The sequence below is a fragment of the Diaphorina citri genome, unplaced genomic scaffold (genome assembly GCF_000475195.1).
Source record: "Diaphorina citri unplaced genomic scaffold, Diaci psyllid genome assembly version 1.1 scaffold484, whole genome shotgun sequence".
Lineage (NCBI taxonomy): Eukaryota > Metazoa > Arthropoda > Insecta > Hemiptera > Psyllidae > Diaphorina > Diaphorina citri.
The window spans coordinates 25,179-50,316 of NW_007377919.1; the positions used below are offsets into that span (position 1 = coordinate 25,179).

General features: G+C 41.2%; 2 protein-coding genes across 2 annotated transcripts in view; both read left to right on the forward strand.

The window, feature by feature from the left end:
- Nucleotides 1-19,048, forward strand: part of LOC103509296 — a 31,216-nt gene extending 12,168 nt beyond the window's left edge. The window contains exons 2-5 of the mRNA XM_017444127.1: nt 16,881-17,018; nt 17,619-17,701; nt 18,099-18,267; nt 18,863-19,048. Of these exons, the coding sequence (XP_017299616.1) occupies nt 16,881-17,018; nt 17,619-17,701; nt 18,099-18,267; nt 18,863-19,048 (576 nt within the window). The remainder of the gene's footprint in view (nt 1-16,880; nt 17,019-17,618; nt 17,702-18,098; nt 18,268-18,862) is intronic.
- Nucleotides 19,049-19,194: 146 nt separating this feature from the next.
- On the forward strand, nt 19,195-19,533 carry LOC113467476 (Fanconi anemia group A protein-like). The gene has a single exon (XM_026823677.1). The coding sequence runs from the start codon at nt 19,257-19,259 to the stop codon at nt 19,515-19,517; it is 261 nt and encodes an 86-aa protein (XP_026679478.1). The 5' UTR covers nt 19,195-19,256; the 3' UTR covers nt 19,518-19,533.
- Nucleotides 19,534-25,138: the final 5,605 nt, after the last annotated feature.

Below are 25,138 nucleotides of genomic sequence, written 5' to 3' on the forward strand. Positions count from 1 at the left end.
AAAAACTCGCTATCACTTCCGGACACTGTGGTAAGGGGGTTAGAAGGAGGAGCAGGAGAGCCTCCTGAGGAGGGAGGGAGAGAGAGATGGAAGATGAGGAGAGAGAGAGATGGATGGATGGATGGATGGAAGGAAGGAGAGAGAGATTCATTTATAAATGGATGGAGGAAGAGAAAGAAAGAAGGGGGGGAGAAAAGTAGAGACATAGAATTGAGACGAAGATGGTGGAGTAAGAGTATAGAGATAGAGAGAGAAAGATAGATGGATAGAGGGAGGGAGCGAAAAAGAGGGAAAAAGATGGATGGAGGAAGAGAAAAAGAAAGGGGGGGGGGAGCAGAGGGATAACCACCTATGTTGAGATGAGGAACATACCTATGTATAATATGTATTTTGAGATGAGGTAGGTACACATTTATATTGAGATGAGGGGAACACATGTATTTTGAGTTGAACATTAGGAATCATGCATGTTGAAATTAGCCACATAGGTACATACATAAAGGTGTGTCTAAACATAGTCGATCGACATGGTCGACTATGTGTGGACAGAGCTTACTATAATATATTAGGTTCTACTCCAATATATTTGTGACGTATGTGAGGACACAGCTTCCTACACGTGACAGCCTAAAAGATACAAAGGCACAGTTACACTAAAGCAACATGTAGCTTCAAAACCATCTCAATCGATGGTCAACATGAGGAGGCACAGATAATATTGTGTGATTATGATTACCGTTACCGATAATTTTGAAAGCAGTTTAAAGCACATTTAACAAACAGTTCCGTTTGAAAGTGATGTGTTATAGTGAATTCACCAGACCGTAATTCTGAGAAAAAGAGAGATCCGTGCATATTTCAGCAACGCGAAAAGCATTCCGGGGGAGAAGAGGGAATTTTGGTATAACCTACAGAATTCCGAGGGAAAAAGAGGGGTCCGTGGAAAAGAGGGAAATTTGGTATAACCTACAGAATTCCGAGGGAAAAAAGAGAGAGAGTGGAAAAGAGGGAATTTTCAAACAGGCAAAAACTCAGATTTCACCAATGACTTAATGAGAGATTTCACTAATTGGAGAGTTTTCAATGGTCCAAAAAGGAGAAGTTTTTAAAAACTCCTTTTTGGATCATTGAAAATTCTGCCATTAGTGAAATCTCTCCTCATCAGCCTTAATGCTTCCTCTCTCTATCAATAAAATACAACACAACACTGAAAAGAATCCGCCTTAAAAGGAGGAGTAGAAGAGCCTCCTGAGATTTCTCTCCCAACAAGGGGCGTCCACAGGGGGTTTTATTCCGTCCCATTTGTCCCCTCGGGCTCCTTGAGAGGGCCCCAAACTACTGTTTTTTTTCTCCCAAAAAGAGGGGGAACGTGCGTTACTGAAAAAGATTCCCACCCTTTTGGAGGGGGTACCTTTAGCTGTATTTTCCTTTGCCAATTCCCCCCGCTTCTAAAACTCGTTACCCTCATTTTAGCTAAATCCTCTTTAGGGGTGAGCTATTTTTCCTTTCAACTACTTTTCAACCCTACTGACAGCGGGAGTCCCGCAGGGGTCGATCATAGGGCCTACGCTGTGGAACATACTCTATAATAGTGTGTTGGACATACCCGTCCCAGAAGACTCCACCCTTATTGCATATGCCGATGACTTGGCCGTTGTCATTAAAGCCAAAACGGAGGAGGAACTGGAGAGGAAATCAAACGAAATACTAGCAAAAATCAAACAATGGATGACCGAGAAACAACTAGAGATTGCCCCAACCAAATCTGAGGCAATCACCCTGATTGGGAAAAAACGTTGCAGACCTCTGAAGATAGAAATCGAAGGCCAGGCAATAGAAGAAAAACCATCCATAAAATACCTAGGTGTAATGCTGGACAAGAGCCTAAAATTCGGACCACATGTTGACTACGTGTCTGAAAGAGCGGCCAACTCAATGAGCTCCCTGGCAAGAATTATGCCAAGAGTCGGAGGAGCAGGAGAGGCCAAGAGACGAGTTCTACAGAACGCGGCTGAAAGTATTCTGCTATACGCGGCTCCAGTATGGGCAGATTGCCTAAAAATTAAAAAAAGAAGGGATAAACTCCTAAAAGCTCAGCGGATAGGAACTTTAAGGGTGACAAGTGCGTACAGAACCACATCAACGGAGGCTCTAACAGTCATAAGCGGAGTTATTCCTATAGACTTAATACTAGAAGAGAGAGCGATCACGTTCCAAAAATCCAAAGAGGACAAGGAGAGACAAAGAGAAAACACAATTCAGAAATGGCAAGCCAGATGGAGCGGATCAACCAAAGGAGCTTGGACGAGGAAACTGATACCAGAAATCAAACCCTGGCTGGAAAGGAGACACGGAGAAGTTGGTTACTACATTACACAACTTCTCTCTGGACACGGCAACTTCCAATATTATAAACACAGATTCAAAATAAACGAAGACCCAATCTGTATGTACTGCTCCGACGAGGATACAGCGGAACACACACTCTTCCACTGTGTCCGCTGGGAAAGCGAAAGGGAACAGCTGGAACACCAAATCAACTCAAGCATAACTCCAGAAAACCTAACAGGTTTAATGCTGAGAGACCAATACAACTGGTCTAGAATTGAAAACTTCATGACACACATCATGAAGCACAAAGAGACAACGGAACGGCTTCTAGCTCAGAGAGAAGCGCACCCCACCTAGGGCCCCCACCTCACCTCCCCACCCGGAATGACAAGCACCCTGAACTCTATACACGCCATGTATATAGCGATATCAGACAGTGCACCTATAGGAACCTAACACCTATATATCAGAAATCAGAAATAAAAAGAAAGAAAAGGATATAAATACAGAAATATGAAAGTGTTATATTACAAAAGCAATATTTTATTCATAGGATCGTACACTCGGGATCGCATCTTCCTACGCTGGGGGACGGGACTACCCTAATCCGGGACTGTCTCCTCTCCACTTCAGACAGATAGCGGCCGTAGATCACCCCGCGAACACTGCGCAAATCAGCCTGTATATCTTCACAAGTCATACCTCGAAAGAGGAGAAACTCTTTGTACACCTCGCGGAGTAAGGCCTCGTCACTACAAGGTAGACCCATGGACTCAAGGTATGAACGTAAAGACAAATACGAGTCACCATTATCCATGCAGACATCGCGGCGGTCAAGGAGTATGATTACCGTTACCGATAATTTTGAAAGCAGTTTAAAGCACATTATTTAAGTTTTACGTACAAACAGTTCCGTTTGAAAGTGATGTGTTATAGTGAATTCACCATGCCGTAATTCTGAGAAAAAGAGAGATCTGTGCATATTTCAGCAACGCGAAAAGCATTCCGGGGGAAAAGAGGGAATTTTGGTATAACCTACAGAATTCCGAGGGAAAAAGAGAGGTCCGTGGACAAGAGGGAAATTTGGTATAACCTACAGAATTCCGAGGGAAAAAAGAGAGAGAGTGGAAAAGAGGGAATTTTCAAACAGGCAAAAACTCGCTATCACTTCCGGACACTGTGGTAAGGGGGTTAGGAGAGCCTCCTGAGATTTCTCTCCCAACAAGGGGCGTCCACAGGGGGTTTTATTCCGTCCCATTTGTCCCCTCGGGCTCCTTGAGAGGGCCCCAAACTACTAGTTTTTTTCTCCCAAAAAGAGGGGGAATGTGCGTTACTGAAAAAGATTCCCACCCTTTTGGAGGGGGTACCTTTAGCTGTATTTTCCTTTGCCAATTCCCCCACTTCTAAAACTCGTTACCCTCATTTTAGCTCAATCCTCTTTAGGGGTGAGCTATTGAAGTTAGCCCCAGGGCCTCAAACAACATCAACAACAAAAGGAGGGACCATTGTTGAAGTTAGTCCCAAGACCTCAAATGAGCCTCAAACAACAACAACAGGGGCCATTGTTCAAGGTGGCCCCTGGGTCTACAACAACAACAACAACAACAACAACATCAACAGCAAAAGGAGGGGCGATTGTTGAAGTTAGCCCCAGGGCCTCAAACAGGCCTCAAACAACAACAACAACAAGGGCCTCAAACAACAACCACAACATCAACAACAAAAGGAGGGACCATTGTTGAAGTTAGTCCCAAGGCCTCAAATGGGCCTCAAACAACAACAACAACAACAACAACAACAGGGGCCATTGTTTAAGGTAGCCCCTGGGTCTCGAACAACAACAGAAAGAAGAAGAAGAAGAAGAAGAACCATTGTTGGAATTGGCCTCGGGGCCTCAAACAACAACGACCACAACAACAGGAGGAGTAGGAGAAGGGGCTATTATTGAAGTTAGTCCAGGGGCCCAAATAGGCCTCAAACGACAACAACAACAACAACAACACCAGGAGGGGCCATTGTCGGATTCAGGCCCGGGGCCCAAATAGGCCTCAAACAACAACAACAACACCAGTAGATATTATTGAAGTTAGTCCCGGGGCCCAAATAGGCCTCAAACGACGACAACAACAACAACAACAACAACAACAACACCAGGAGGGGCCATTGTCGAAGTCAGGCCCAGGGCCAAATAGCCTGTGAACAACCCTGTTCCGAGCACGCTGCTTTGAACAGATTTTACTTTCTGTTTTTCCGGACCGGATGGCACGGGGGTGCTTACAACTTCCTGTTGCCTGGAATAGGGGCCATTGTCGAAGTCAGGCCCGGGGCCCAAATAGGCCTCAAACAACAACAACAACACCAGGAGGGGCCATTGTCGGATTCAGGCCCGGGGCCCAAATAGGCCCTCAAACCTCAGTACGGCTCGTATCCTCATTGGTTCAGCAATCTACCAATCAGGAGCAAGCAGGAGTTTGAATTCTTCTTCAGAGTACTATCTCAACTGGTACCTTATGAGGATGCTATGTATTTGAAGATACACATCAATAAGGTATATGAAGCCAGCCTGTTATGAACTTAAAAATACACATCATTAAGGTATGTGAAGCCAGCCTGGTATGTATTTGAAAATACACATCAATAAGGTATGTGAAGCCAGCCTGGTATGTATTTGAAAATACACATCAATTAGGTAGGTACGTAAAGAGAGGGGGGGAGGGTTTAGCTTGCGGCGATAGCACGTTGAATACTCAAGATCCCAATTTATCATTGAAGCTAAGCAACATTGCACGTGGTTAATGTCCGGATGGGTGACCATCCGGCAGGTAGCTTGTCGCCGAATGATGGGTAAAACTTCTGTCACTAAGCAATTAATTAAAGACTTAAACCCCCTTGAGAGTCTTTAATAATTCTTCAATTGTAATAATTATGTGTTCCCCATATTATGTTAAAATATGTTGTTGTTTACTAATGCACTCTATTTTCTCGGCTGAAATCATTGCCCTACTTTTGTCTCTTAAGAACTTGTTGGGGACTACTCACTCAAAAATTGCCATCATTAGATAATAAATATTTTTTATTAAATAAAACAAAATAATAAAATAATTTTTAGATTGAAACTAGTGTGATAGTTTTTAGTAATTAATTTTTTATACACAAAATAAATAATTTAGTGTTTTGAGTTGTAATTAATTAAGAAAAGTGTTCTATTATGTGTGTGGTGAAACATGAAGGAAATAAAGTATTGCTATAAGTTTAATCAAAGCTCTCTTGATTCATAATATAAAGATGAGGGTTACTTAAAGTTAAAGATATAAAACAAATTTGTAACAATGCCATTTCCAAATAAATTGTACGTCTTTACAAATTTTTCTGTGAAAGTAAAAAGAAATGTTCTAAAAGATTATGTGCTAATGGAAGGAATAAAAATTTTTAAAATGTAAACCTCAGCCGAAGCACAGGAAAAATCATTACATTTTTTTTATTTATACCTTTTTTTTATCGTTATTATTTTATAGTTATTTCCTTGATCGCATAATGTCGGATTTGTTTTATAGTTATTGTGTGCGTTATTCTTGCCAGATTTTTAAAATGTAAACCTCAGCCGAAGCACAGGAAAAATCATTACATTTTTTTTATTTATACCTTCTTTTTTTATCGTTATTATTTTATAGTTATTTCCTTGATCGCATAATGTCGGATTTGTTTTATAGTTATTGTGTGCGTTATTCTTGCCAGACGTGTGTATACGACCATTTTTCACTTGTGTTCAAGCCTTTAAATCACGTTTGATGTAATATTCGTTTGTTCCTGTTTTTTTCTTTTTCCTTATTTTCTTCGTTTCTATAAATCTTTCTTTGTTGATTTTGCCAGAAGTTTCAATGAATTCTAACATATAATTCAGTTGCTAGCGTGTATAACATAACAAGTGTGACAAACAAGTTTGCACGGGGAGGATAGAGCCCAACTTTCCAACATAATTGATTCGTGGGTTATGCAATCGTTGACAAGGGTTCGGATTTCGAGTGCAGTTTCCAAAGTTCTTATCGTTACCTCGTTTCGTTTGTTTACAAAAGTATAAGGAAATCAGTGAGAGACATAGCAAGAGTGGCCTTGTATGTTGAGCCTCGGACTAGACCCAGTTCTGAGATATCGATATATTGACACCATCGCTGTCCGGATATCGATATCGAGTGTCTTCGCAGCAACCAAAGCGCGTTTCAACTCTTTATGGAGGGACTATGCTCTTAGGCCGAAATTTGACCAAAGTAAAATTTCTCGTTTTAAAAATTACCAAGTGTTTGAATTTCTACTATTATAGAAAGATCAAATTTCTCTGCCTATTATACTATTCCAACAAATTAGGTAAGTGTTTCGTTCTCCAAAACCTTTTACGTTCAACTTTGAACTGTCACTGACAAGAAATCGCCTTAAGTACAATCTTGGGAACTTTCATAGTTCAAATTTCCAGAAATTCCTTGGGCGGAATGTACACTGAAGAAACGCGTTTAATGAAACCTAGTGTACACTGCACTCTGTTAATCTTAATCTTATCCATCGGTTTCGTAAAACTCCAGTTTCACGTTTCATGCAACGCGTTTCTACAGGTTGTGGTTAAGTACCGGGTTGGGTCCTTAAGTACAATCTTGGGAACTTTCATAGTTCAAATTTCCAGAAATTCCTTGGGCGGAATGTACACTGAAGAAACGCGTTTAATGAAACCTAGTGTACACTGCACTCTGTTAATCTTAATCTTATCCATCGGTTTCGTAAAACTCCAGTTTCACGTTTCATGCAACGCGTTTCTACAGGTTGTGGTTAAGTACCGGGTTGGGTTGGGTTCGGTCTGGTTAAGATAGGATATTGTTTCTACAGTTTGGCATGGGAATGGTAACTTACCAAACTGTAGAAACTGCAGTCCGAACCTAACCCAACCCGGTACATAACCAGTGTGCATTGCGCCTTAGTATTCAAGGAGTCTCTTATAAAAAGAGTGGCATTGCATTGAAAAAAAAAGCAACCCTGATGTAATCTACAGACCCAGCTCCTAAAGCTGTGTCCACACATAATCGACGGCCATCGTTCGAGGAGGTGAAGTGACAGACACCGAAGCGAATACAATAGTCCGTCCCTTATACCTTTTCATTACTATTGTAATAGTAAAGGGAGGACGGACTAAAGAGTGGCATTGCATTGAAAAAAAAGCAACCCTGATGTAATCTACAGACCCAGCTCCTAAAGCTGTGTCCACACATAATCGACGGCCATCGTTCGAGGAGGTGAATATTATGTTGTAGATGCAGTGTAGACGGTTTTAGTCATCGATCAACGGCCGTCTCCTAAGTGTGGACACAGCTTTAGAAACAAAAGTTCCTTAGATCGGTCAATGGTGCATTGCTTTCAATCTTTCAAACAAAAAGATTCTAAATTTTTAAGGCGGATTCTTTTCAGTGTTGTGTTGTATTTTATTGATAGAGAGAGGAAGCATTAAGGCTGATGAGGAGAGATTTCACTAATGGCAGAATTTTCAATGATCCAAAAAGGAGTTTTTAAAAACTTCTCCTTTTTGGACCATTGAAAACTCTCCAATTAGTGAAATCTCTCATTAAGTCATTGGTGAAATCTACCATGAGGCAACATGAGCCATGCTTCAAGGCAACATGTAGTATGTTCCACAAAAATCCAATGCAAAATATTTGAGGCATGTTGCCTCATGTTGACCATCGATTGAGATGGTTTTGAAGCTACATGTTGCTTTAGTGTAACTGTGCCTTTGTATCTTTTAGGCTGTCACGTGTAGGAAGCTGTGTCCTCACATACGTCACAAATATATTGGAGTAGAACCTAATATATTATAGTAAGCTCTGTCCACACATAGTCGACCATGTCGATCGACTATGTTTAGACACACCTTTATGTATGTACCTATGTGGCTAATTTCAACATGCATGATTCCTAATGTTCAACTCAAAATACATGTGTTCCCCTCATCTCAAAATAAATGTGTACCTACCTCATCTCAAAATACATATTATACATAGGTATGTTCCTCATCTCAACATAGTGCCCAAACTTTACCCTCTATACCTCGAGAATGAACCATAGTCTTCCAGGCAACAGGAAGTTGTAAGCACCCCCGTGCCATCCGGTCCGGAAAAACAGAAAGTAAAATCTGTTCAAAGCAGCGTGCTCGGACCAGGGTTGTTCACAGGCTATTTGGCCCTGAGCCTGACTTCGACGATGGCCCCTCCTTTTCCTCTTGTTGTTGTTGTTGTTTGAGGCCTATTTGGGCCCCGGGCCTGACTTCGACAATGGCCCCTCCTGGTGTTGTTGTTGTTGTTGTTGTTTGAGGCCTATTTGGGCCCCGGGCCTGACTTCGACAATGGCCCCTCCTGGTGTTGTTGTTGTTGTTGTTGTTTGAGGCCTATTTGGGCCCCGGGCCTGACTTCGACAATGGCCCTTCAATGTTTCATGGGTTCTAAGAAGACTTGAGAAATTTCATTTCAGAAAAAGCGTACAAACATTTGCAAAAGAAGAAGAAGTTGAAACTTAAGGAATCTCAAAACATAAATTGACACTTAATCCTGTTTCATGCATTATTTACCTTTTCCCTTAACCCTCTCCGTTCCCCCCTCCCTCCGACAGAATTTTACCGAAAATTTTACCTTGGAGAGTAATTTCAGACGTTTTAACGTTGTCTATCCGGGATGTTAAACTTCCCCGAGCAAATGGGCGCTGGGAAATTTCAATAATTTTAATTGTTTTTGCGGGGCTATGTGTGTATATTTTATGGACTTCTCTAATCATCATCATCTATATGTACCTATGTTGAGATAAGGAACATACCTACATATGTATAATATGTATTTTGAGATGAGGTAGGTATACATTTATTTTGACATGAGGGGAACACATGTATTTTGAGTTGAACATTAGGAATCATGCATGTTGAAATTAGCCACATAGGTACATACATAAAGGTGGGTCTAAACATAGTCGATCGACATTGTCGACTATGTGTGGACAGAGCTTACTATAATATATTAGGTTCTACTCCAATATATTTGTGACGTATGTGAGGACACAGCTTCAATGTAGGTCGTTGAATGCACCAGTCTCTGACGAATTACTGAAGCTATGTTGTGGGTTCATGGTTGTTTGGTGGATGTAGTCCGTTGAATGCACTAGTGTCTGACGGATTACTGAAGTAATGTTGTGGATGGTGTCTGGTCGATTAACAATTTTTTTTCTTAAGTATGTATAAGTATAAGTACTGCTTTATTTAGATTGCCAGCTTAGAACAAGTTGTTCCATTATACTACAGAGTGTACAGACCAATCTTGAATGGATTACTGAATTTCAGTAATGTTGAGATACACGTGACAGCCTAAAAGATACAAAGGCACAGTTACACTAAAGCAACATGTAGCTTCAAAACCATCTCAATCGAATGTCAACTTGAGGCAACATGCCTCAAATATTTTGCATTGGATTTTTGTGGAACATACTACATGTTGCCTTGAAGCATGGCTTATGTTGCCTCATGGTGGATTTCACCAATGACTTATGAGAGATTTCACTAATTGGAGAGTTTTCAATGGTCCAAAAAGGAGAAGTTTTTAAAAACTCCTGTTTGGATCATTAAAACTCCTTTTTGGATCATTGAAAATTCTCCCATTAGTGAAATCTCTCCTCATCAGCCTTAATGCTTCCTCTCTCTATCAATAAAATACAACACAACACTGAAAAGAATCCGCCTTAAAAATTTAGAATCTTTTTGTTTGAAAGATTGAAAGCAATGCACCATTGACCGATCTAAGGAACTTTTGTTTCTAAAGCTGTGTCCACACTTAGGAGACGGCCGTTGATCGATGACTAAAACCGTCTACACTGCATCGACAACATAATATTCACCTCCTCGAACGATGGGCGTCGATTATGTGTGGACACAGCTTTAGGAGCTGGGTCTGTAGATTACATCAGGGTTGCTTTTTTTTCAATGCAATGCCCACTCTTTTTAAGAACACCAACCAACAGTCTCTTGTTGACTTTTTCTTGGTCAATTATATGGACTTCAATTCATACACAAAAAGCTCATTCCAGAAGCTCAGGTGTAGTGCCAAACAGCCTTAAAGGACGGGTTGAACTTCTGCGAATCTACGAATTATTTGGAGTTTATGTTGGTCCCTTTGGCTTCTGCCCAAGTCCATTATCTGAAGTTAACAAAAGCCAAAATCCATATTTGGTCTTGCCAAAGGGTTTTGCAGTATCAGTGGATTGCATGGTTTGGAAAACAAGACCTCTTCCAGCCATCAACACAAGTTGTCACAACTATGATCACCCATGAAACGAAAGGACGGGTTGAACTTCTGCGAATCTACGAATTATTTGGAGTTTATCTTGGTCCCTTTGGCTTCTGCCCAAGTTCATTATCTGAAGTTAACAGAAGCCAAAATCCATGTTTGGTCTTGCCAAAGGGTTTTCCAGTATCAGTGGATTGCATGGTTTGGAAAACAAGACCTCTTCCAGCCATCAACACAAGTTGTCACAACTATGATCACCCATGAAACGAACACAATATACCATCAAAACCTAAAGCATGTGTTTTCCTACCACGTTAGTAGAACACACCTACTAAATATATCCAGCATCGCTTTTATGTCAATCAATTGAACCCGCCATCATAACCGATTTGGCTGTCCAAAATAAGCAACGCCTAGGGAGTTCTCCCAGCGGGGTATCCTGACACGTGGCTGAAAAAAATCCCCCGTCCTTCCTCCGAAGACGCAAGAAAAAAGTTGGCTGGGGAGAAAGGGGAGGAATACCGATAGGGAGGACAGCGAAGGAGGAGGAAGAGGAGAAGAAGGAGAAAAAGAAGAATGAAGAAAAGGAGGAGGAAGAGGAGAAACAAGAGGAGATGGGGAAGAAAATATTCCAAAATTGAATAAACGGTTACATCGAGTAACGCGCGTTGTGTTCTCCCAGCGGGGTATCCTGACACGTGGCTGAAAAAAATCCCCCGTCCTTCCTCCGAAGACGCAAGAAAAAAGTTTGCTGGGGAGAAAGGGGAGGAATACCGATAGGAGGGAGGACAGCGAAGGAGGAGGAAGAGGAGAAGAAGGAGAAAAGAAGAATGAAGAAGGAGGAGGAAGAGGAGAAACAAGAGGAGATGGGGAAGAAAATATTCCAAAATTGAATAAACGGTTACATCGAGTAACGCGCGTTGTTTTAGTTGCAGGCTTTTTCACGTGTTGTCGAACGTTTTTTTCTCCCTCGTCCTGGTCCCTTGTGTTTCTCCAGCCCTTTCGGAGTCAAGAGAGGGATTTTTCCAGAAACGAGGAACTTTTTCCAGATGTATGGGTGTATAAGTACACGGAGGGGAAAAAAGACCGATAAGTTGCCATTGCCACAAGTTTTATGAGACTTGGGGGGGTAAAAGCTCTATTATTGGGCTCGAGTTTCCTGAGATATAAGGCGAATAAGGTGTGTCCAAACATAGTCGACCTGCTGTCGATCGACGAAATGAATCTATGTTGTCGAGGCAGTGTTGACGGTCCAGTCGATGTCGATCGACTATGTGTGGACACACCTTAAGAACTCTATTATTGGGCTATATCTCCTGATTTAGGAAACGCTATATTAAACTCTAATAGTTGCTCTCAATTAGTTTGGCTGCTTGTTTAGCGGATGTAGGTCGTTGAATGCACCAGTCTGACGAATTACTGAAGCTATGTTGTGGGTTCATGGTTGTTTGGTGGATGTAGTCCGTTGAATGCACTAGTCTCTGACGAATTACTGAAGCTATGATTGCCAGCTTAGAACAAGTTGTTCCATTATACAACAGAGTGTACAGACCAATCTTGAATGGATTACTGAATTTCAGTAATGTTGAGTGGCAGGAGACCGAGGGGCAGACCAAGGAAAGAATACTTCCAGGACATCATGGAGAGCATGGGATGCAGATCATATGGCGAGTTGAAATAATGTTGAGTGAGCGTGGATGATTTCTGGACAAATGACGGTGTGGGACATCACGTCCTGGGTGGTTTTATCTGCTGGCCCAACAACGACACCAGAAAAAAAAGCTCCAATGGTTTAATTTTCGATATTAAATTATAAAATAATATTAATTTCAGCTGCCATGACTTGTGCTCGATCACTGACCTCATCAACCGCTACCTTACTTCCTCTAATGAACAAGAAGTAAGAGTGGCGTGTGATGTACTCAATGTCCTCATGTGTGTACAAGATAGTGTGGTCGTGTACAACAAGTGCTGCAAGTGAGCGTGGATGATTTCTGGACAAATGACGGTGTGGGACATCACGTCCTGGGTGGTTTTATCTGCTGGCCCAACAACGACACCACGTCAAATTATTAAATTTGTAAGTTAACCCAATTTGTAGTTAAAACGTATTAATTAGCTCTACCTTGTTTCCTCGAATGAACAAGAAGTAAGAGTGGCATGTGATGTACTCAATGTCCTCATGTGTGTACAAGATAGTCTGGTCGTGTACAACAAGTGCTGCACAATGCTTTGTCAAATTATTAAATTTGTAAGTTAAATCAATTTTTAGTTAAAACGTATTTATTTTTCCTTCCTTTGCGAAATTATTAAATTTGTATGTTGCCAGCCTACTTAGCTTGGTTGGAAGCGCGTCTGCCTTGTAAACGCTAGGCCACGGGTTCGATTCCTGCCCGGTGCGGATTTTATCCTGAACGGATAAGGTTCGTTCTCGGAACGGTTGGCTTTCTCCTATCCTGTCTTCCTGCTCTTCGATTTTGGAACGATAAGACCTTAGCAGTTACAGTTCCCTCTATCAAACCTCCTCTGCCTGATCTGGGATTCTACCCTCCATTTGGCCACAAGTTGCCCGCCTCCCCCTTGTGTTTCTCCAGCCCTTTCGGAGTCAAGAGAGGGATTTTTCCAGAATCGAGAGAGACTTTCCAAAAACGAGGGACTTTTTCCAGATGTATGGGTGCATAAGTACACGGAGGGGAAAAAAGACCGATAAGTTGCCATTGCCACAAGTTTTATGAGACTTGGGGGGTTAAAGCTCTATTATTGGGCTCGAGTTTCCTGAGATATAAGGCGAATAAGGTGTGTCCAAACATGGTCGACCTGCTGTCGATCGACGAAATGAATCTATGTTGTCGAGGCAGTGTTGACGGTTCAGTCGATGTCGATCGACTATGTGTGGACACCCTGGCCCCTTCTGTTTCTCCAGCCCTTTCGGAGTCAAGAGAGGGATTTTTCCAGAATCGAGAGAGACTTTTTCCAGAAACGAGGGACTTTTTTCCAGATGTATGGGTGTATAAGTGCACGGAGGGGAAAAAAGACCGATAAGTTGCCATTGCCACAAGTTTTATGAGACTTGGAGGGTTAAGAGTAAGAGCTCTATTATTGGGCTCGAGTTTCCTGAAATATAAGGCTAATAAGGTGTGTCCAAACATAGTCGACCTGCTGTCGATCGACGAAATGAATCTATGTTGTCGAGGCAGTGTTGACGGTTCAGTCGATGTCGATCGACTATGTGTGGACACACCTTAAGAACTCTATTATTGGGCTATATCTCCTGATTTAGGAAACGCTATATTAAAGTGTAAATTTTGCTGAGATATTAGGAGGGTTCCGGAACGGACCATTTCCAAAGTTATAGCCAACCTCAGTGATGTAGTGGTTAGCTAGGTGGAATTGGGATCTGAAGGTTGATGGTTCGAGCTCAGGTCATGGAATGGGATTGAGCGAAGTTTATTAATCGGGGACCGACATTTGTGACAAGCTTTCGTGCCCAACACAAAATTCCTTTAACTTCTCTCAAATTGGGTACTTCCAAAGTTATTGCAACAATAATTCACCTGCAATTTTTATACCTACTTCAGCAAATGTGTCGACCTAGTAGAAGGTATGTGTTTTTCCACTCGAATTTATGGGCAGGACAGCTGGTCCCATTGCCGGACCTTAGGCCAGCCACTCACTATCAAGTAGACCTGACAGGTACGGCTGAAAAGGTTAGCCTGTCAGATCTACCTGATAGTGAGTGACTGGCCTTAGTTACTAAAAGGCCATCTGTGACGTAAAAAAAGCATCCACCGACTTGAGAAGTGAGTACACAAAACGAAGATTTCATTCTTCATTTGCTTGTTTCTTTCAGCGGGATTTGGAATCTCATGTCTGAGCCTGGATCTTCCTGGGTCTGGGTAATACCTGTCTCGGGGGTAGTGGCAAAGGTGTTTGTCTGACAGAAGAGATTCGTATAAGCTTAACTCATCCTTTAGGGCTGTTTGTCCCTACACCTACGCCTCGTAGTGGGCTTTTTGTGTATGGAGTTAAGGTGCTATCCCCGTGCCTTGATGGAACCTAGAAGCAGACTGGTATATTTCAACCTGAGGAGGTTTCTCCATAATTCACCTGCAGCACCTCTAAAGATTCACACGCTTAGGTTTATTCTAGAGAAAAGCTGTGAGTTGTCTGACAGAAGGGTGGGAGTGTGTTTGGAGGGAAGAGCTACTCCTTCAGGAGAATTCCTCCAAATAAAGCCAAAAAAATTCCCAAAACTGGGACTACCCGATCCTAGACATGAGCCAAAAAAATAGAGAAATAGGAAATGACAAAGAAATAGAAAGTGAATTTTAAAATACTTTCCACACAAAAGCACCATCTTTTCCAAGCACACTAGCATAGGTAATGGAAAGTAAAATTATGTATTTGCCTTTAGATTGTTCTTTTTTACTTGAGTAAGAGGACGAGTGCTAAGAGAGAGAGAGAGAGAAAAGGGAGAGGGAGAGAGAGGGTAAGACGATGAAAGCTCTTATGTAAGTTGACATGTGGTTATCACAAGCTCCCGAGCCAAAGGGAGAGGGAGAGAGAGGGTAAGACGATGAAAGCTCTTATGTAAGTTGACATGTGGTTATCACAAGCTCCCGAGCCCACATTTCCCGGACGGAGGGATAACAGTGGGTCCCCCTTGCGGAAAAGCGGCGAAGTTTGGAAGTAGGAAATTCAAATCCATCGTACCCGTCAGCCCATCACTTGATTAGTATTATTATTGTTATTTCTTAACATAAATGAGAAATGAGACGTATAAAGTAGAGTAAAATAACAAAATAATAATATCCACCAGTGGTCCAGAGTTCGCCAAATTAGTTGAAAATAATAATAAAATAAAATGACAATCCAGAACTTCTTTGTCTTATTTGCCAAAATTCCTCTTTGCCTATCTTGACTTCGCCCATTGTGGTCCTGGGGCTTACTAAGTTTTAACATAAAAAATAGAATGAAATGAGACGTATAAAGTAGAGTAAAATAACAAAATAATAATGAAAATCCACCAGTGGTCCAGAGTTCGCCAAATTAGTTGAAAATAATAATAAAATAAAATCGACAATCCAGAACTTCTTTGTCTTATTTGCCAAAATTCCTCTTTGCCTATCTTGACTTCGCCCATTGTGGTCCTGGGGCTTACTAAGTCAGACACCACATAAACATTAATTTTCCTATCCTAACATTACGGTACCTGGTTCAATAATGCTAGAATACAGAAGTACTAAGTCTTCACTTTTCTAGTCAAGTAAACACCTAGTACTTGTTTATTCTAGCATTATATCATGTTACTTGACAAAGTAGGTATCCCGCCTAGAAAAACTTGATTACCTGGTTCGATCTGGTATGGAGATAATCCTACATCCAAATTAATAATTTGTTAATCCCCTGATTCCCCTGCCTTAGAACTCTTTCTCCACGGTAATCCCCTGTCAAAGCCCTTCCCTATTCTGCTTATAATTTTCATAACCTTGGCGCCCCCTAGCGGAATTGTATTGACCGTTGCAATGAACTCTCAAGAATACGTAAGATCCAAATCAAATTAATAATTTGTTAATCCCCTGATTCCCCTGCCTCAGAACTCTTTCTCCACGGCAATCCCCTGTCAAAGCCCTTCCCTATTCTGCTTATAATTTTCATAACCTTGGCGCCCCCTAGCGGAATTTCCCGGAAGATTTGTTCGCTTTCCTTCGAGAAAGAGAATGGGCCTGGGGAAAAGCTGGAATCTGAAAAATTGTTTTCGATGAATTCCGTAAGAGGAAAAACTTTTTCTATGAATGCCGTGTCATTATCTAGCTATGCAATACGCGACACAAATATTCGTTCACGAAAGCATATATCGAGAAACGGGGAAAAATTGGTGAGAAAATTTCCGTCCCGGTCGCGATTCGAACCCAGCTCCCCCCCCCCGGGTTAAAAACAAATGGCGTTCATTTCCAGGGCCGTATTTAGGGAGCCGCTCTCCCTCTCGGGCTTCATCATTGCTCCTTTACTGTGGGGTTGGACTCCGAAAATTCAAAGCATCCACCCCTGCCCCCCCTGGATTATTGGCCCACCTCAATGAAATTCTGTATACAGCCCTGTTACTGAGCTCTAGGCCCAAGTTCTACTTTAAATTAATCAGACTGTGGTGCATATGACCAAGAAGTTGACGAGCACCACATAAATACATACATATACTAGATGATAGATAGACATTAATCAGACTACAATTTTATATGTTACAGAAAGGCCGCACTCGGTAAATTGAGAAAAATGGACCTAATGAATCGCCTTGCTGGACTAACTCATCTCTCACCGGACGAAGATCTACAGCTACATAAAATCCCACCACGACACATACGAGACTGGGTGACCCATCTGTCTGAAGTAAGTCGAAACATTGCCAATATAAAAAAGAACTTAGCTATGCAGTGAAAAAGCTCAAAAGGAACTAGCGCTTCTCACGACTTTATCTTTAGGTACAGGTCGCTCAAATTTTGCAGACAGCTTCCTTAATTTATGATGATCAAAAGTGTCCGCGGGCCGGACCTCGAGAAATGTACGGTTCGGCCGCTATATAACTAATATAATAAAGAACTTAGCTATGCAGTGAAAAAGCTCAAAAGGAACTAGCGCTTCTCAGGACTTTACCTTTAGCTACAGGTCGCTCAAATTTTGTAGACAGCTTCCTTAATTTATGATGATCAAAAGTGTCCGCGGGCCGGACCTCGAGAAATGTACGGTTCGGCCGCTATATAACGTTAAATCTTTAAAAAACCTCAAAAAGAATTCGCACTTCGCAATGTTTGTTTCACAATACATATTATTAATTCATTTTTCATCAAACTTTCCAGACCAAAACTGAATTGAAAAACTTGGAGTTTCTACTCAGACTGCACGAATCAGATCAACTACAAATCACCACCTATATTCACTTGTAAGTAAACCTCATGTTTTTATTAATTAATTTTTCATCAAACTTTCCAGACCAAAACTGAAGTGAAAAACTTGGAGTTTCTACTCAGACTGCACGAATCAGATCAACTACAAATCACCACCTATATTCACTTGTAAGTAAACCTCATGTTCCTTGTACCTTCTACAATAGTCAAATCAATCAAATCATGAACTGTTTGTGGCATTACAGATCATTTTCACAACTTTTGTGGGTATCACAGCTTTGTTAAATACCTCCTTTCAACTACCACTGGTTTGTATTTGATTAAATTAGGTTAACCCATGAGAGCCAAGGCCTACTTTAAAGTCACACCAAACTTGACCAAACAAATCTCTCTTTTTCGCTAATATCTCAGTCGCTCCACGTCAGAGTGCATCGGGGATTTGTCTATTAGTTTTGTCTATCGGTCCGGGGTTAGAAGCGGTTAAATTTTAGCAAGATCCAATGAAAAAAAAAAGCTCTAATGGTTTAATTTTCGATATTAAATTATAAAATAATATCAATTTCAGCTGCCATGACTTGTCCTCGATCACTGACCTCATCAACCGCTACCTTACTTCCTCTAATGACCAAGAAGTAAGAGTGGCGTGTGATGTACTCAATGTCCTCATGTGTGTACAAGATAGTGTGGTCGTGTACAACAAGTGCTGCACAATGCTTCGTCAAATTATTAAATTTGTAAGTTAACCCAATTTGTAGTTAAAACGTATTAATTAGCTCTACCTTGTTTCCTCGAATGAACAAGAAGTAAGAGTGGCATGTGATGTACTCAATGTCCTCATGTGTGTACAAGATAGTCTGGTCGTGTACAACAAGTGCTGCACAATGCTTTGTCAAATTATTAAATTTGTAAGTTAAATCAATTTTTAGTTAAAACGTATTTATTTTTCCTTCCTTTGCGAAATTATTAAATTTGTATGTTGCCAGCCTACTTAGCTTGGTTGGAAGCGCGTCTGCCTTGTAAACGCTAGGCCACGGGTTCGATTCCTGCCCGGTGCGGATTTTATCCTGAACGGATAAGGTTCGTTCTCGGAACGGTTGGCTTTCTCCTATCCTGTCTTCCTGCTCTTCGATTTTGGAACGATAAGACCTTAGCAGTTACAGTTCCCTCTATCAAACCTCCTCTGCCTGATCTGGGATTCTACCCTCCATTTGGCCACAAGTTGCCCGCCTCCTCGCATTAACCACGATCGGCCAACTGGTCACCCATTCGGATACCAACCAGGCGCAACGTTACTCACCTTACATGGTCACATCGACTATTCCCTTTCAGATATCATCATGTCTCATAGACAACTCCAAGGCCTTGCCTACACTAGTTACACATCTAACCGTATCCAAATATCGTATCCCCTACATTCTCCTCCAATTCCTCGAAGATATTGTGGAGCAAGCTTTGAGCGATCCGGAGTCAACTGATGTGAGTGAGCAAGAACTTATGAGTAAATGGAACATGTAATTTTATTATAGGTAGCGATTTCCGCCCGGGGCCAACAATAACAAACGGGTAAGGTTCGTTCTCGGAACGGCAGGCTTTCTCCTATCCTGTCCTCCTCTGTTGGATTTCGATACTATAATACCTCCGTAGTTACAGTTCAACTTTTCAACCCTGAGTGGCTGGTCTAACAACAAAATGCACGTTTCTCTCAGTAAAATAAACAATTCATATGCTTCCTCATTTGCAGGAAGACCGGCTGGAAGACGTACGCAAGGTACTGCACCACTTTCACTCCACAAACGAAATAGCCGACATCGTGCTCAAAGCGTGCGTTTTCCGACGCGACTACTACAACGAGATTTTTCTACGCGATCTCCTGAACCTGCGGGACCCCAGTTTGACCCCGGTTCAGATCAAGTTTGTGGATCGGCTGCATTCGGCCGGGAAAGTGCCGCATCAGATGTACGCGAACTGGGAGCTGAAACCGTGACGTCTGAACGCACCCCTGGGAAACTTCCCGGAGTTCCCTGTATATATATCTGCCCTGTATATTGTGTATAATGTGTAAATAGACCGGACATCGATTCACATTTTAGTGGACCATGTAAGTATGACGTCCCTAGAATTAATAAATTATAGAGAAAAACAATCAATGAAATTTACTGACGAACTGCCCAAAACGACACAGCTTACTTCTCAGGCAAAATTGTTACATTTAAAGTTGGTCCTGAAATCTGCCCTGTATATTGTATATAATGTGTAAATAGACCGGACATCGATTCACATTTTAGTGGACCATGTAAGTATGACGTCCCTAGAATTAATATATTATAGAGAAAAACAATCAATGAAATTTACTGACGAACTGCCCAAAACGACACAGCTTACTTCTCAGGCAAAATTGTTACATTTATAATGGAACATGTAATTTTATTATAGGTAGCGATTTCCGCCCGGGGCCAACAATAACAAACGGGTACGGTTCGTTCTCGGAACGGCAGGCTTTCTCCTATCCTGTCCTCCTCTGTTGGATTTCGATACTATAATACCTCCGTAGTTACAGTTCAATCTATCATACGTCTTGAAAAAAAAAGTAATAATATGTAACACATATTAATAAATAAATAAAGACGGGATTAAATTGACTCCGAATTTGTTAGTTGCGGTACGGAATCATTCACGGGTGCCTTTGTTGTCCGATTATTTGGTCCAAACGGTTCACTGTCCTGCCACAATATCTTCCTTATATACGCCCGATAATCCTCATCCGACAACGACTTGGGTAAGTTCCTCTGTTTCCATTCCTCATGCGCTTTCTTGCGCTTGGCTTCCTCGAAGCGGGCCCGGGCGCGCTTGAGCGCTCTGCGCTGTACGTGGTAGGGCAGAAGCGTGGAACGCGTGTTGCGAATTTTCTTCCACACGGCAGAGGTGCGAAACCAGGAACAGGAGTAGTACGGGTTGCTTTCTTCCGTGGAGTAGATGAATTCATACCCGGCCGAACGGCACATTTCTCGAGGTCCGGCCCGCGGACACTTTTGATCGTCATAAACTATCGAAGCTCTCTGCAAAATTTGAGCGACCTGTGGCTTAAGAGGCAGAAGCGTGGAACGCGTGTTCCGAATTTTCTTCCACACGGCAGAGGTGCGAAACCAGGAACAGGAGTAGTACGGGTTGCTTTCTTCCGTGGAGTAGATGAATTCATACCTGGGGAGGAAGCAAACAGAATTGACACCACTACAAATTAATTACCTCTTTTTAAAGGCGTTTTTAAACTGTTGACACAATGGGACTTTTTAGTCTTAGCCGACAGTATAAATAAAGTATATTAAATAAATAAATAAAAAATTACCAAGCAGAAGATTTATTACCAATGAAATATGTATAAGACTTTATTTAGATTGCGAGAGTAAAGGTTGCGAGAGACTTTTCACTGTCAGATCTACCTGATAATGTGTGTGCTCGTCAGGTAGATCTGAAAGGCGGACCTTTTAGCCGTACTACGCGATTTTCCAAATGGTTACCCTTTATCTATGACCTTCAGAGAGTCAACTTTTACTCCACCCAATCCTATATTTCCAGATTTCATTGATCAGAATTTCAAATCGGCTCTGAGCAAGCACCACTACAAATTAATATACCTCTTTTTAAAGGCCTTTTTAAACTGTTGACACCATGGGACTTTTTAGTCTTAGCCGACAGTATAAATAAAGTATATTAAATAAATAATAAATTACCAAGCAGAAGATTTATTACCAATGAAATATGTATAAGACTTTATTTAGATTGCGAGAGTAAAGGTTGCGAGAGACTTTTCAGTCCCATGCTGGTAGTATGAACAAGATATATTCTATTCTAATTTATTAGCCTATACTTTATTAGCCTCTCCCTAAGTAATCAGGAGAGTGTGGGTTCAATTATATCTGAGGTATGTAATTTTATCCTTAACGTTTTTTAGGGGATTTTACCCTTATGCTGGTAGTATGAACAAGATATATTCTATTCTAATTTATTAGCCTATACTCTCCCTAAGTAATCAGGAGAGTGTGGGTTCAATTATATCTGAGGTATGTAATTTTATCCTTAACGTTTTTTAGGGGATTTTACCCGCCATTCGTTGACAAGCTACGGCGATTAAAAATTCTATTGGTAAAACCCACAATAGCTTAGTATAATGAATTGTACAGAAAAGTTGAACTTACCACTCCGAGCTGTACTGTTTATACGGGCCCTTCTGCAAACTTAACCAATCGTATTGACTATTAGGGGGAAAAGGTGTATAACAGTACGCTTTCGACACATAATTGTCCCTTTTCCTAGTCCGTCTAGACCTTGTGAGAGACACAGCCTGGGTCGTTCTTTGGGCCTCAGTTTGAGATTTTGACCACATTATTGGTCTAACGTCAGTGTATAACTGCTAAGTTTTTTAGGGGATTTTACCCGCCATTCGTTGACAAGCTACGGCGATTAAAAATTCTATTGGTAAAACCCACAATAGCTTAGTATAATGAATTGTACAGAAAAGTTGAACTTACCACTCCGAGCTGTACTGTTTATACGGGCCCTTATGCAAACTTAACCAATCGTATTGACTATTAGGGGGAAAAGGTGTATTACAGTACGCTTTCGACACATAATTGTCCCTTTTCCTAGTCCGTCTAGACCTTGTGAGAGACACAGCCTGGGTCGTTCTTTGGGCCTCGACAGAGCCCCTCTGGGCCCTCACAGAGTGAACACGGGCCTCAAACTTAGAGTCCGGACGAATTGGGCCTTCGTTTTTGTGTGATGGCCCATTTTGGCACTTCGAAATCGTTCGTCCCTTTTTCTCGTAGAGGGAAGTTGTTTTCAGGGAATTGGGTCTTCCCTCTTGAAACGTTGGTTTGCAGTTTTTGCCATTTAGAGGGGCTGTTTCGGAGATAATATCAGATTTTTTGGATCTGAGAACCATATTCGGAGTTTTCTAAATCAATAACCATGCAATTTATTTACAGCCTGACAGTGACAATTTACAAAGTACTAACTTTGCCAAATTTCGGTTGGAAAAAGAAAGAAAAATACTTACCTGCCGAAAATGTCCTGCAAAATCGTCTAAAGCAGCATGATTAACTAGCTCACATCACGTTGCATAACGTTGTTTTGACTGGTGTTACGTAAAAAAACAGTATGAAAACTGAGGGAAAATGAGACCACCTGATAAACCTTAATTTTGTGATGAACTAGTCATGACTGTTAGTATTCAGTAGCGCACTGAGTAAAGACGTCACTGTCTACTAAGTCTACACTATGTTAGCCATAACTTAATGCAGGCCTCTCTAGTCTCTCTACTTAAGATGGACCATTGAGACCTCTGCCTACAATGTGACTGAAATTAGTTGCCTACACATTTTTTTTTCCCCTTTCCTTTTTAAGGACAACCACTCGCCATCAGGTACCAGGTAGAACTGACAGGTACGGCTGAACAGGTCTACCTGTCGCCTGTCAAGTCTACCTAATACCTGGTGAGCACACCCACTATCAGTTACACCTGACAGGTACGACTGAAAAGGTCCGTCTGTCAGGTCTACCTGGGTACCTGATAGTAAGTGACTGGCCTAAGGTCTGATAGAGGAAACTGTAGCGAAGAAACAAGGAAGAGAAGATAGGAGAAAACCAGCCGTTCCGAGAATGAACCTTATCTGTTTAGGATATAATCCGCCTCAGGCGGGAACCGAACCACGACCTGGCGCAGATGCACTACCGAACAAGCTAACTAGGCTGACTCTTTAACCTAAAACCCCTGTATGGTTTTTTTTATGGTTCAAATGTTGCAACCATATTCGAGTTTTTTTAAATCAATAACCATGCAATTTATTTACAGCCTGACAGTGACAATTTACAAAGTGCTAACTTTGCCAAATTTCGGTTGGAAAAAGAAAGAAAAATACTTACCTGCCGAAAATGTCCTGCAAAATCGCCTAAAACAGCATGATTAACTAGCTCACATCACGTTGCACAACGTTGTTTTGACTGGTGTTACGTAAAAAACAGTATGAAAACTGACGGAAAATGAGACCACCTGATAAACCTTAATTTTATGATGAACTAGTCATGACTGTTAGTAGTCAGTAGCGCACTAAGTAGAGACGTCACTGTCTACTAAATCTACACTATGGTGTAGCCATAACTTAATGCAGGCCTCTCTAGTCTCTCTACTTAAGATGGACCATTGAGACCTCTGCCTACAATGTGACTGAAATTAGTTGGTTTTTCTCGTAGTGGGAAGTTGTTTTCAGGGAATTGGGTCTTCCATCTTGAAACGTTGGTTTGCAGTTTTTGCCATTTAGAGGGGCTGTTTCGGAGATAATATCAGGTTTTTTGGATCTGAGAAGGATGTTCGTTGGTTCATTTGTTGGTAAATTCCGGACACTATATATCATCGATATGGTTATTATGAGTTCTAACTTCATAGGTCATTTTAAATGTTAAAACATGTACATAACTAGGTTTGCAAGTAGAACTTTTTGTCAATTGAAAGTTATTGTCCATTTATTAGTGTGTTTAATATTTCTACTCAAGAAGAGTATACAAAATGATGGTGTTCTTCAGAAATTATCTGATCTTACAATCCTATCCTATCATACTCAGGAGCATTTATGGCAAGTGTTCATCCTCAACACAATATTTAAAGGACTTTATTTATTTTCTTTCGAAGAAGGGGTTTTAAAACTGGAATGCCAAGTCTTTCACGCCGGAAAGGACTTTTGCTAGGCTAACTATGAAATTAAATTATTTCCTTATCTGCAAAATGTGCTTTTCCGTCACTTATTTTATCTCTTCATACTGTCGCTCTCTGATTTTGATCTTGAGGTCTCTGTCGCGAACTGGTTTCTTCCACTTGTCGTCGTTATATTTCGGCCGCTTTTTGCATTCGGCCACCCTGATCAGCAGTAAATTTAATACGACAAACACAAGGAATAAAGCGTGAACCAGTTTCATAGTGAGATCTTCGAAAAACAAAGCATTTACGGAAAAAAGGTCTTTTTTTACGAAAGAAGTACACAAGTTATATCAGGGGGGAGGGGAATCAAAAATTGACACACAAATCAAAATCTGGATAGAATACGACAAACCCAAGGAATAAAGCGTGAACCAGTTTCATAGTGAGATCTTCGAAAAACAAAGCATTTATGGAAAAAAAAGGTCTTTTTTTACGAAAGAAGTACACAAGTTATATCAGGGGGGAGGGGAATCAAAAATTGACACACAAATCAAAATCTGGATATTGCTTAAGCCTTTGACTTTGTGGAAAGAAAAATCAAAAATTTTACCTAGACTAGACTAGACGCGTATTAATTTTGATAAATTTCAAACTTCACTCGTGATTTTTATTGGTTCGCGAAGAAGAAAGCACGCACAGTTCCGATGCTTGGACTTCTAAACAGAGGAGTGTCTCATGGCTGTCATTTGTCACCACACATTCTTTGTTTACTGAGAATTTTCTAGAGTAGTCCAGATGTTTACTGTCGATAACATTTAATTGATTTAAATAGAGGTTCTAGTAACATTTTCAGGGTTTATACGCAATCTGGAAAAACTGGAAAAGTCATGGAATCTGAAAATCGGCCAAAAAGTCAT